This window comes from Pelophylax lessonae, assembly GCF_965119305.1.
Source record: "Pelophylax lessonae genome assembly, chromosome: 9".
In the NCBI taxonomy this organism is placed as follows: Eukaryota; Metazoa; Chordata; class Amphibia; order Anura; family Ranidae; genus Pelophylax; species Pelophylax lessonae.
Window position 1 is genome coordinate 111,847,388 of NC_138776.1, and position 13,340 is coordinate 111,860,727.

The 13,340-nt window shown below is 38.8% G+C and overlaps 1 protein-coding gene across 2 annotated transcripts in view; it reads left to right on the forward strand.

Annotated features, from left to right (window-relative positions):
• The window catches only part of RHOBTB1 (Rho related BTB domain containing 1), a 139,878-nt gene extending 132,272 nt beyond the window's left edge, over positions 1–7,606 (forward strand). For both annotated transcript variants that reach the window (XM_082268254.1, XM_082268253.1), the window contains 4 exons: positions 154–304; positions 2,732–2,820; positions 4,661–4,766; positions 6,798–7,606. In XM_082268254.1, the coding sequence (XP_082124380.1) occupies positions 154–304; positions 2,732–2,820; positions 4,661–4,766; positions 6,798–6,970 (519 nt within the window). In that variant the 3' untranslated portion in view covers positions 6,971–7,606. The remainder of the gene's footprint in view (positions 1–153; positions 305–2,731; positions 2,821–4,660; positions 4,767–6,797) is intronic.
• The last annotated feature ends 5,734 nt before the right edge of the window (positions 7,607–13,340 follow it).

Here is a 13,340-nt window from a genome sequence, read left to right on the forward strand (position 1 = left end):
AAAGTTATACTTTTTGATCTACAATATACAAAGTCTTATGCACATAAACTGCAAAAAAAAAAGATATTCTAGCACCAGAGTGATGATCATATTTGGTTGGCAGCTTGTATATGGATGTTCAGCTGATTTCTTTGCATGTGTTCATATTTACAGGTCATACTTCCTAATGTAAGCAAATCATCAATGCAAGCAGTCTTAGACTATCTGTATACTAAGCAGCTATCATGCATCCCAGAGATGGATCCACTGGAGCTAATTGCATTGGCCAACAGAATCTGCCTTCCACATTTGGTTGCCCTCACAGGTGAGAACAAAGTGATATGTGACATGGATCATAATTCATACCAACACACTAAAAGTCATAAAGCTTTACTGAAAGCCAGCCTGCCCACATGAATCTTGTAACCTGAAAATATTCGTTAAATTCCAAAAGTACATTCTGGCTGCCAAATTACTATTTGAATAAACTAATGTTTTATAATAGTTTCATGAAAATTCAGGCATCAGCCTGTCCATATGGAAGATCATTCCACTCAGCCAAACTCTAGTTCCAGATTGTTAGGGCCTACTGTTACCCCTTGACATGATGACCATTACCCCATGGCCAAAATTGGTCAAAATGTCATGTTTATGAGCAACTTTAAACCAAGCTACTTCAGGTGGGAAATCTTCAAATGTTTCTTAACAAAGACTGCACGAGCAAAAAAATTACTGAGATAGAAAAGAAAACATTCCATTAAAACATTGGTTTTCAGCTGAAGTTCTTAGAAGTGTTGTGTTGACTATATGGGAAGAGACAGTCATACAGTATGAGCATCAGTAGTGTAGTTGTGCCACAACGCACACAGGTAATCACTTTTTGGGACTTCCGTAGACCACAGAAGAGTTTTGGGCAGTTAAGCGGCTAGGAAATATTTGTGTTTTTTTTTTATTTCCAATGATAGCATGATGCTTTATGGCAGGGCTTGACAAATTTGCTTGGAATCTAGGAGCCAGCTAAAAAAGTTAGGAGCCATTTTTTTTCCGCGCATGCTGAATGGCCGAGTTCTGTCGGACCGGCTGCCATACACACAGACCGAATGGAGGCCAGTTTTTAATGAATCGGTTGATATTGCCTGGCATTCAGCCTGTGTGTACTTGGCTTGATGGTGTGATGGACATTGGCTCACTAGGGAAGGACAGTGCAGCAAGGTGGAGGCGATAGGAGATCCAGTAACTCATACCACCCTAGGCCCCTTTCACACATGCACCTCCTCTAAGCGGAACCTGCTTACTCAGCAGGGAGCCTATCCCTGCTGAGCAAGCGGATGACAGATCTTGTCTGCTCCGCTATGCAGAGCGAACATGGAAACAGTCCCGCTCTCCCTTATGGGGCAGTCAGTTGGAAATGGACTGCCTGTTCATTTCCATCCAATGCCATCTGATTTGATCAGTTGAATGGAAAGTAGGACCACCATCCATCTGTTTTTTGGCGGACAGGATCGGATGGCGTTAGTTGTTAGCGGACATCCGCCACTCCATAGAGGAGACTGGAGAGTCCGATTAGGTCCGCCTGAACAACTGACAGGCAGACCTGTTTAGACAACCCATGTGTAAGGGGCCTTCGGCTGTGTTGCATGACAGGGAGAGAATGACAATTAATTTTAATGGAAAAAACATTTTTTTTTCCATCTTTGTAGGGTTGTAAATGGAACTGAGGACCTTTTCGACCAGCTTCCCCACACTCCCTGTCCACTCACCAGCCAAATCAAGCCCTTAACATCTTCAACCTCTTCTCTTGGGAAAGAGATGGGCGGGTAGTGAGAACAGGCAGGGGAAACCCTTTAGAGCAGCCAGTGTCTGCTTGTTGCAGCCCCGGCAACCACAAGAGGGAGCCAGTTTTCCGTTGTAAGCGTCTCCCTCCAGCAGGCCTGCAAAGACGCGGCCTCAATTACCGGCCGGAGTGGCATCTTAGTATGCGCACCCGCGGGTGGGGGCCACATGGGGACAAGACACCTTGCAGTGTAGCCCAGGCACCAGGCCACTAATTCTAGTCGCCAATGCGACTCGGGGCCTGGGGTTTGTCGAGCCCTGCTTTATGGTACTGCTAATGAAAAACTATGTACACTGAATAGTTAATGTGCATGTTAAATAAAATTGAGGGAGCAGGGTCCTCTGAGGTTCAGATTCTTTACTTCCAAATGATCCCCCTATGTGGCCAATTGAATGCTTTCTCCAAAAAATTTGAGATAGTGAGCAGGTTTGGAAAGTCATAAATGTGTTAACTATTGAACACATTTTATAGGATAGTTGAAGTATTATTTGTATCAAATGAAAAATGGTGCAGTTTTTCTCACTGCCAGCTCACTTAAACTATCCTTAATATCACAGTGGTCCCTGAAATGCTTGCATTCACAAGGACGATATGTCATCGTGGCAAGCAAATTTCAGCGATTTACCACTGGGAAGCACGGATACTTTCAAAGCCTGTACAATCCTAGTTGCAGTAATGTAAATAAAGTTACAAATACTAATTACTAATGCAAAAATCTCACTGCAACTTTTAGTTTCAAATGATTATAAAGATGAATTTACATTTTAACACTTTGCAACATACAGCTAAATGTTAGGTCAGTTTGCACGTAGATTAATAATAGATTCTGCATCCTCTGTATTTTTTTTTTAACATCAGCAAAGCATTGTATTATTTATAATGGTTGTAATACAGCATAAAATGTGCTTTGTCCTGCAGAACAGCATTCTGTGCAAGAGCTGACCAAAGCTGCAATGAATGGGCTGGATATTGATCAAGAAGTGCTGACTTATCTGGAATTGGCTCAGGTCAGTATTATGACAGTTGTTCCATCAGGCACAGCACATATTACTGTATTAAGCACTAGGGGCAACCTGGCAGCAGTAGGAGAGCAGATGTAAATGTATTAAGTAGGGATTATCTTAGCTGAAGATCAAGCAGTCATGGAATTGTGTGAATCAGACAAAACAAACACAGATATTCACAATGCTATACTGACAGATCTTCCTGGACAAAAAAAAAATAGCAGTTTTCACATTAATAATGTCTACCAGTTTTACACAAATATATTTGTTTAGTAGTATAGTCATATTCTTAAAAAAAAAAAAAAAAAAAACATTATATATATACACACACACACACTAAATTGTCAGAAGTATTGGGATGCCTGCCTTTACACACACATGAACTTTAATGGCATCCCATTCATAGTCTGTGGGGTTGAATCTTGAGTTGGCCCACCCTTTACAGCTATAACAGCTTCAGCTCTTCTTGGAAGGCTGTCCACAAGGTTTAGGAGTGTGACTATTGGAATGTTTGAGCATTCTTCCAGAAGCACATTTGTGAGGTTAGGCACTGATGTTGGGCAAGAAAGCCTTGCTTGCAGTCTCCACCACCCAAAGTTGTTCTATTGGGTTGAGGTCAGGACTCTGTGCAGGGCAGTCATGTTCCTCCACCCCAAACCTGCTCTTCCGTGTCTTTATGAACCTTGCTTTGTGCACTGGTGCGCAGTCCTGTTGGAACAGAAAACAGTTCCCACAAAGTTGGAAGCATGAAATTGTACAAAATGTCTTGGTTTCCTGATGCTCAAGCCCAACCCCTAAAGGCAACCCCACACCATAACCCCCCCCCAAATGATTTGGACCATTGCACAAAGCAAGGTCCATAAAGATATGGATATATAGCTGCAAAGGAAGGGTCAACTCAATATTGAACCCGAACTAACGGACTAAGACTGGGAATCAATGAAAGTTCATGTGTGTTTAAAGGCAGGTGTCCCAATACTTTTGACAATATAGTGTGTGTGTGTGTGTGTGTGTGTGTGTGTGTGTATATATATATATATATATATATATATACATAAACACATATATTTATATATATATATATATATATATATATATATATATATATATATATATATATTCTTTGCCTGAAGCACTGGCTACATTGCTGTAGTACAAAGGTGCTTGGAAGCTAGAGCATTGTTTTTCCTAATAAATTGTAACTCCGAACAAATTTTGTGACACTTTATCATGGGAGGGAAATTTATGTCAGGTCCAGGGGTTATTCTGCCAGTTGTGCAAAACTCAGAGTTTTATTTAGGTTATGTAAAGACAGGTTTGTTTTTACTAATGGCCATTACTCTTAAAGTGTCTAATAGCTGGCATCTTCTAAGTGCCTACACACCAGGGGCATTTTTTAGCAGCTTTAATTCCTGGGGTTCACTTTTAAGCCCATACCTAACCCTTCTTGGCTGCCCCCCCCCCTCCAGATAATTATGCCTCAATACATACTGTAGCAATTGTTTTATGGTAATCCTGGGCACCAAATTAAAATATGCTTGTACATTTGACACAACTAGAGTCTAATGTCTTGAACTAATGGTTAATGCAATATTTAAAGACAATAATGGGTTGTATGAGAAAGTATAATTATCTGTGTTACTACTTTTTAATGTGTGAATTTTGGTATTAATGGCTTGCATAAATACTTAAGGAAAGAGTGAGATAAGCTGAGAAACTTAAAAGCTGTTGCCCCACTGTGCCTACTCTGACCAAATGTATTTAACATTTCTGCAATAATGCCAAATGTAATTGTGTTAATTATTGAGCTTTGTAATAACCGAGCTGAAAATTTGACTTCCAGTTTCACAATGCACATCAGTTGGCTGCCTGGTGCCTGCACCATATCTGCACGAATTATAACAGCGTTTGCTCCAAGTTCCGCAAAGACATTAAAGCAAAATCTGCTGGTGGGTGAATCTTTTTATTCAAACCTGTTATTTTCACTCTTTTTATGACAAATATTCATGAGAATGGGCTATATTATATAACATGATGAGCTTGAATTATTTAATGCATTTTCCCTTAATTCACTGTTACCACTTATTTTGTCAACCCTATCCTATTTGTACAAAGTCATTAAACATTCCAGATGTTAAGCAAGACCATTAAACTTGGTGAGATAGTAAGCATATTAAATCTGCTTGTGTGAAGGGGTTAAGGAAATATCATTTTAGTCAGTATGGTTACTTAGCAACATACTAGACCTCATGTGGGAAAAAAACTGGAGTGAAGAATAGTACAGGTGTGGCCTATAGCAACCATTTAGATTCCAAGTTATCATTTTTCAGCCACAGGCTAGAAAATGAAAGCAGGCAATTACCACCATCATTCATTGTCCTTTCTACGTGGATCCACTGTTTACATGATATAAGTACTTGTCGGCTAGAGTCCTAGTCAATGATATGCCAGCTAATTTAAATGTTTTTTTTTTTAATTACCTGCTAATAATTGTCACTTATTGTGACTAATGTATCACTTATGGGTGATTGATAATTGTCAATGATATTAAATGAAACTGGTGGATTCAGAGCCTAATATAACAAAGACCAAAGCTGCCAATGTATATGATGGCATTACAAGAATTCCTTGTTGGCTGTACTAAATTTTGTGGGGAATATACTACAGAAAGCACAACACTAACATGAAACACGTCTAGAGTGACATCCACGGGATAATTCGTTTGTTTTGGATTCAGACATTATTTCCATCTGGTGACCTATAGGTTCATTAACCTGGCTATGACAGTCCTAAAACTACACTGTCATTTCATCTGCCCCATTTTTCACTTTAACCAGGTCATCGTATTAGACCTGCTTAGGGTAAACCTTTTATTCTAGTTCACTGGTACTTCTGACTGCTTAGTTTTAACAGTAAATCTATCTGCCTGGAATTTACCTTTAAAGTTCCAAAGACTAGCAGATTTTGGTCTTCAACTTTCTAGTAGACATGATAGGACCATCCATGTAAAACAATTCCATTGTACAACTAGGTCTAGCAATGGCAAAATATTAGAACACCATGTAGTGTATTCATTTAAAAATAATAAAATATACTTCTAACTTTCGTAAGTACCTGAATCTGTCTTGATATGGGCTGCTCCCATCCTTTACTCAGCAGCACTTTGAATAGAGGGGTCAGTGGAGGCCACACAGACTTTGTTGCACGCGCATGTTCTGGCAGGAGAAGAGAGCAGAGTTGATGTCTTAACACTGTGTAACTGCTCCTTTATTGTCCAATCAGCAAACTGACATTACTGTATTCCCTAACCGTAAAATAAAGCAGTGTCACCCTCTTGGCTGAGCTGCCTGTAATTCTGTCAAACCAGTTTTGTGATTTAGACATCTTTGCCAATTTTTTTTGAGCTAACGAGACAGACCACAAAAATATATTTCCAATTTGTATATAGCGATTTGTCTGTAGTTCAGCTTTAAATTGTAAAGCTATTTTTTTTCTATGCAGTTGTATTGCACAGAGCGGCCCTAAACCTCCTCCTCTGGGGACCCCTGCTGATGCTCTTGGCTCCTCCTCTTCTGTGTGCCACAATAGGAAGCAGCTTCCTATGGGGGTGCACCTGCAGGCTTGCGCTGGACCTGGGCTGTGTGCTTCTATAGACATGCACAGTGCGACCCGGCCCCGCCCCTGCTCTGTCCTCACAGGATTTGATTGACAGCAGCCAGATCCAATGACTCTCACTGCTCTCACTGAGTCCTGTGAGGAGAGGAAGAGAGAGCAGCATTGCTGCACCTAGGCACCACGCTGGATTGAGATAGGGCTCAGGTAAGTATTTATAGAGGTGAGGGGGTGATACAAATAATGAGAAAATTCTTTACCTTAGGACAGGGAATGCGTTAAGGTAAAAACTGCCCTGCCATTAGAACCATTTTAAGATAGACTTTCACTTTTTCCCTGCTGTAAAACTGTTCTATTTCTTTTTGCAGAAAATCAAGAATATTTTGAAAGACATCGATGGCCACCAGTCTGGTACCTGAAAGAAGAAGACCACTACCAACGAGTGAAGAAGGAAAGGGAGAAGGAAGACAGTGTCCTTAATAAACACCGGTCAAAACGCAAGTGGTGCTTCTGGAGCTCCTCCTCCGCGGCCTTCGCCTAAGCAATGACTTGAAAAAACACATGTGTATGAATATTGTCTTAATGTTCAAACAAGCTGTACAGTAGTTACCTTTTTGAAGCACTGATTTCAATCCACGTGTGTGCATTTAATGTTTTTATAAGATCAAAGCACAATTCACTTCAAGCAGGTCAAAAAGCTTGTTAATTTTAGCTGGAAGGGGGCCCACGTGGACCCCTTGTGTCACTGGAAAGGTTTAAGGCATGAATAGGCATAAATCACAGATTTTCAGAATGGTCATCTATTGACTAAGTAAGGTGTGTTGAGGAAAATACATGACACTAAATACAGGGATCTCTAATTTTGGAGCAAATAAGCCAATACAAGGACAAGCGCTTATGCACTATATCATTATACTGCAGAGCGCAAGCTCCATCTGTTCTGCTCGTACTGTGTTCTTAAAAGTTGGGATCATAGTTGTGTAACATGCAAGATAATTGTTTTGCGTTAACCTCTGTCTAGGACAATCATGTTCAAAGCTGTATGTGCTTATGATACTGCTTAAATCCCAGCTCTTGGAAATCAAAAGAATCTTCAAATTCAGGTATTTTTTGAATTAACAATTAGCCTGCATGATCAGCAGTTACAGCGATGCAGAATTTGCCTGTGCCACTAATAAAATAATCTAGGAGGGTCACCTCAGGGCAGGCTAAATAATCATGGAGGCCCAAGGTGAATGTAAAATGTGGCGCTTACAGAGCTAAAAACTATAATGGGTTTTGCCTAGCTTGTGGCCTCTAGCCTTTACCTTTAAGCGAGCCCTGAGCAGCCTGTTGCCTGTGTTAACAGTATAGCAATGTACTCTGCTTAGTTACATTTTTTTTAGCAAGCATTGCTTAGGAATTCTCAAGGATCTGGCAAAAAAAAAAGGCACGATTTTACAAATAAGGCACATTTTTCATTTTTTTCTGCTCACTAAGAATATAAAATCAAAAATTCTCTGTTTATCTTTAGAAAGTAGATACAAGAAATAGTTATCTGTTAAGAATAGAGAAGAAATCCCAACAAAGTAATAATTTTTGTGTTTTCTGTATCACCAGAAATGAAACTATTAACTTGTAGAATGTGGACACTACAACCCAGCAGTGACCTGGTTTCCATCTTCAATGGAAACTTTTTTTTTTATACTGTCTTACTTTGAATATATCAATATTCATGTTATGTGAAAAACCTACGTTGGACTGGAAGGGCTCTATTCACAGGGATATTCAGGGCAACATATATACCCTATTCGCAGACAAAATGTGTTACTAACCTAAGTACTTATCTACTTCTCATGTAGAATCATGCATTTATTGCAGTGGTCTTCCACCTTCAGTGTAGAGAAGTAATGATTTAAAGTGAACCTGGCCAGACTTATTCCTGAAGCTCTGTGCTTTATACTGTGATGATATATACTAAATTAGGTTGTTTTTTTTATTCTTTTGCTTTCATAGGTGCAGATTATACCTTTCCTATGCATCCTGCTGTTTCCCATAATCTGTCAATGCAGGCATGCCATGTTGGGTTTTTAGACTGTAAATCCATGTGTGATAGACTTGTCACAATTGAAATGAATAAGATCCAGGACTCCTCAGGGACTGTAAAAGACCCGACACACCTAGGTGCATGCAGTAACATATGTACAGTATATGAAGTGCATTACTGTATGTGTTTTCACAGGCACTTATGCGTGCCTTTTAAGGGCCAACTGCAGCCAAAATTATTTTTTTTTTTTCTGCTTTGCACAGAGTGAGGAAAGGTTATGTCTGACACCAATCAAATTGGCACAAAGAAAAGAGAAATCTCCCAAATAGGGACACAGATGGCAATAAATACCTGACAGTGGTCCAGGCTCTAAACAACAAGAAAAAAAAGAGTTGGCCAGAGTGTAGCATGAAGGAAAATGCTACATATCTTATTTTATAAGCTACAGTGCATAGTAATGAATGGCCTAATACATTTTTATGCGATAAAATACATGCATTTTACGGCAGGAAATAGACCCGTGAATGGGCCTCAATAGTAAATAAGGCCATACCAGTAACAGGTTTTCCCCATGCATTGATTAGTTACATTGTAACAGAATCACACTAATTATGTCACCTGTGACGAGGGATGGACATGACCTAATAATGGTCATAGATGACTTCTTCAGGAAACATTACTCTGTTTATTTTGTCAGGTTTACATTAAACCATATACTTCCAAGTGATTTTCTGGACGTCACATAAGCTGTAGCTCGATGCATTTCATTCAGACACTATGTTCGGGGTGTGCATAGGGAAATTCCCTTTTGTTATGTAGTGAATTTACAGTATATGCTCCTGTGTATCAGTATTTCTTTCAAATACCTTCTCTTTCTTATTTAAATTTGGTTGTGGTGTGAATTTTCAGTGTTAATTATAAGGAAAAAATGTGTATACAATAGGAAGAGAACCAGAGCTGTTTCTGGGCCTATTCATCGTAATCAACATTATAGCAGGTATGGTCTTCTATTGGAGCTATACTTGCCATGACTGCATAAATGCTCTAATTCAGCTAAGAATATTATTTACAACTTTGTTATGTAGCAACATGGTACCAAATGGCCCATATCGCCTAACTAGCCTAAGCAGAACCATAAATATGAAGGAATAATGAGCAAAACTGCTCAAATAAGCCTTAAATACAAGCCCCATATAAAAGGTCTTTTAGTTACTGTTGGAATAGGCATACAGATGTATTAATGCTGGGTATGTTTAACATATTCTGGTATCCATTATCCTATATATGTGTTTGTGAATGTTACTAGTCATTTGTGTATTTTAGGTTTGGAGACCATTTTACATTTAATGATATATACCTGTTAAATGATATGGACTGTGCAGTCAAGTGGTCCCAGTAGGTTAAAATACACTGGGCCATTTTGAAAAATATTGCCTAATGTAAATGCTGACATGGCAGTTACTGAAAAATTACAGTTGTTGGCAATGCCCTGTGGCTAGGGTGTGGCCTGCATTGACTGCTTGCCCCTTCGCTCAAAAGCCACTGTGCGTTTTCTTTCCTCTTACAGTGGGCGAGCTCAGAATTTTTTCCTCCAGCCTTTGAGGGTGCCGCAAATGGCCTACAGGTATTGCAATTACATCAGGCAATATTTTACAAAATTGCAGTGTGTTTTAACCTACTGGGGCCCCTTGACTGCATAGTCCATTTTTATTCAAAGGGTGAACCCAACCTTTAGGTTCTAAGGATTACCCTATTACAAATATAGAATTTGATATTTGTATTTGCTTCCACATCACTAAAATACTTTCTCTGAAACCATTTAGTTACTATAACCTTATCCTATCATAAGAGAAATATGGAAGCTGCCATTATAATAATAATAGTAATATCTCTTCTTAAGAAAATTCTACATGCCTGGCATTCATACTCATTCTCTGGATTTGGTACTCATGGAACCAGTATGATATCCCTGAACTCTAAAGCTGTTCTGTGTCAGTGATTTCTATGTTTAGAGTCACTTAATAGGCAGGGCAGCCTGGCAGCTAGCATTTTTAAAGGATAGGTAAGCAACTGCAGCTTACATATGTTTCTCTCAGTACAGTTTTACTTTAATTTTTGAATAAATTAGGAAAGTCCATTTACACTACAGGATTAAATTATCCCGTCTCCTATAAATAATGCTGCTAAATATAGTTTAGTCTCTACAATTTCTATTTAATTCTGTCAAATTTATATGAAGATGGTGCAAATTACTTCTTAGATTTTAAATGGCCACTTAACCTAAAATATAAATTGCCTTGCATAAAGTACCAGTCGTTGACATTCACAAATATATGTAATGGAATGTTTGTACCCAGACAGAACTTTTACAGTACGTCCTGCAGTATTAATATTCTTTATACTATATATTACCCACCATTTCAGGCTATTTAGAGGCTCTCTGTAGTATTTTTTAGTAAGGCAAGTAACCAGTCTGTCTTTCCCTTCAGTAAAATATAGGCTTCTTAAACAAATTTAAAGCCCAACTGACGTATCATACCTTTTCATCTCTTTATAGTGCACAGGTTATGAATTGTGACTAATTTGTGCGGGGAAATGCCTTTAATGCTTGGTGAAAATGCTGCTCCTTGCCTTTATACTGCATTGCTCTGTGCTGGCAGAGCTGAGTAACAGCCACGCCCCTCAGCACTAGTGTCCTCACACAGACCTGTCAATACAGGTCTCTGTGAATTACTGCAGTGGATCTTTTCTGTTGCTATTAGACTGCACAGTCGTATTTATAACACCTGGCACAAGTTCTATAATGAGAAAATAGAGGTATTGCTATAAACATTTGATTTGTATTTTTTTGTTCAATTCTTTGACTTCATTTGGGCTTTAAGTATGTGTTTCAATGTTATCTATATGGCATTTATATGGGCAGCTTGTATTTTAGGCTTATCCTTTCTCAATAATGGATAATTGCTAAGGATATGCCACTATCAGTAAAAACAAAAAAAACTGGAAAATGTTTCAATAGAAATGTAATGTTCAAGGGGTCTTGAATCCTTCTTTTCAGTCTAAAACCCTGCTCGTCACATCTCCATTGCAGGGGCTTCCCACTTTTTACTGAAAATGGAGAACTCTTTTAAGAGGAAATTTCCTTTGTAGGCCTACACCTGTAATCATGAGTAATAAGGGGTTGGTAGTATGTAATAAATCATTTGTAGACTTATAGGAAAGCATTCTAACCCCAGAGTTGTAGAAAGCCATATTCCATTGACTGAAATTCAGGTTTTTACAGGGTCCATTCTTGGCAATGCCATTAACTGTTTAGTTTAGCATTGTAGATACAGGTGCTATTAAAACAGGATAACTCTGTTGCAATATACCAGCAAATGAACAGAATGGAAAGTCTTAGGAAAAAAAAACACTAGATAATGTTACTGATTAGGTGGGGGAAATCCACATTACATTGGGTATTGATTGAAAAATATGGAAGTGGCAATCCAATCACTCTCTAACGTCAGCTCTGACCCGTTGGGAATAATGTTTCAGCAGTCGGTTTTTACAACCAAAGCTCAGTTTGTAAACTTGCCAAATGTTACAACTCTACTAACACATCTGGGGTATATGCAATAATATCCTGTTGTAATCTTAAATGTCAATTGATTTAACCAAGTGGCTGGTTCATTTGGTTAATACAGCCTATGGCCTTTATCTTTGTGGTTATTTTATGTTTTTTATTTTGCAAAAAAGAAAGAAAATGTCAATAAACTTGTTTAAATATAGAGCTTAGTTTGTGTGTGTGTTTCTTTATTTTTTTTTGTTTTGTTTTTTTTTTTGCCTAAAAGATTAAGTGTGTTAAAGTGGTTGTAAAACTTCAGATATCAAATATGAACCAAGCATATCCTTCTATAGTGTGTACTTGTCTCAACTCAGAGCACCAAGTCTCATTTCTCTCTGCTGCTTCATTCCTCTGCTATCAGCATGAATCAGTAATGACAAGTTTTCCTGACACCAAGAGAAAAATGGTGACAGGGGAGCTCCAGCTAATTGACAGCCTCAGCTCTGTTTCTGTGAAATGTGTGAAGGGGAGGGTGTCCCATCCCTCCAATCAGCTCTCGCTGAACTCTGCAGAGTGTAACTTCAGCTCTTTGCCCCCTGGTTTCTGACAGCTCAGACAAGCTTTATAAATTCTAGACTTTAAAGAACTGTAGAAAAAATAAGACAGCAGATAAACAGGTACAACTTATGTAGGAGGATTTGTTTAATCTCTGTGTATCACCTGAGGCCAATCACTACATTGGGTATATGTAAACGTTTACAACCACTTAAAGGTATGCTGCATTAAAGCAGCTCATTTACTTAGAATGGGATGGCAGCACCGCTTAACCCAGTAAAAAAAAAAAAAAAAAGCATGTTTGTTGTGGTGCATTTCAGTGTAATAGTTCCTTGGGGTGTTTTACTGCACATCACCACAATACAAAGGTTTGGCAAGGACCCTAAAGGAGCTGTTAATGCAGATGCTCACCTCAGTTTGGCACTCATCATAATTGGTTCCTCTCTTAATAAAAAACAAATATTGGTCCTAGTATGATGTACGACCGAGTCTGCTCAATATGGCTGCCTTGCCTCATATTTCCCCAACTCTCTGTGCGTGTTTCACAAATAGTCCAGCCTCATTAAAACTGGGCACTTTTTAAAGGGTGATAAATTAGGTGGAACACGATGGACTAGCTCAGCCCATGACTTCTCATAGGATTGCAATGCATATAGCATAGTTATATTACCATGGTTTCTAATCTGTTCCTTTCCATGTCCCCTCTTTTCATGCTCGTGAACCACCTATTATATTCTCCATAGCATAAAAAATTCCTGAAGCTCCTGTTGAATTCACTATTCA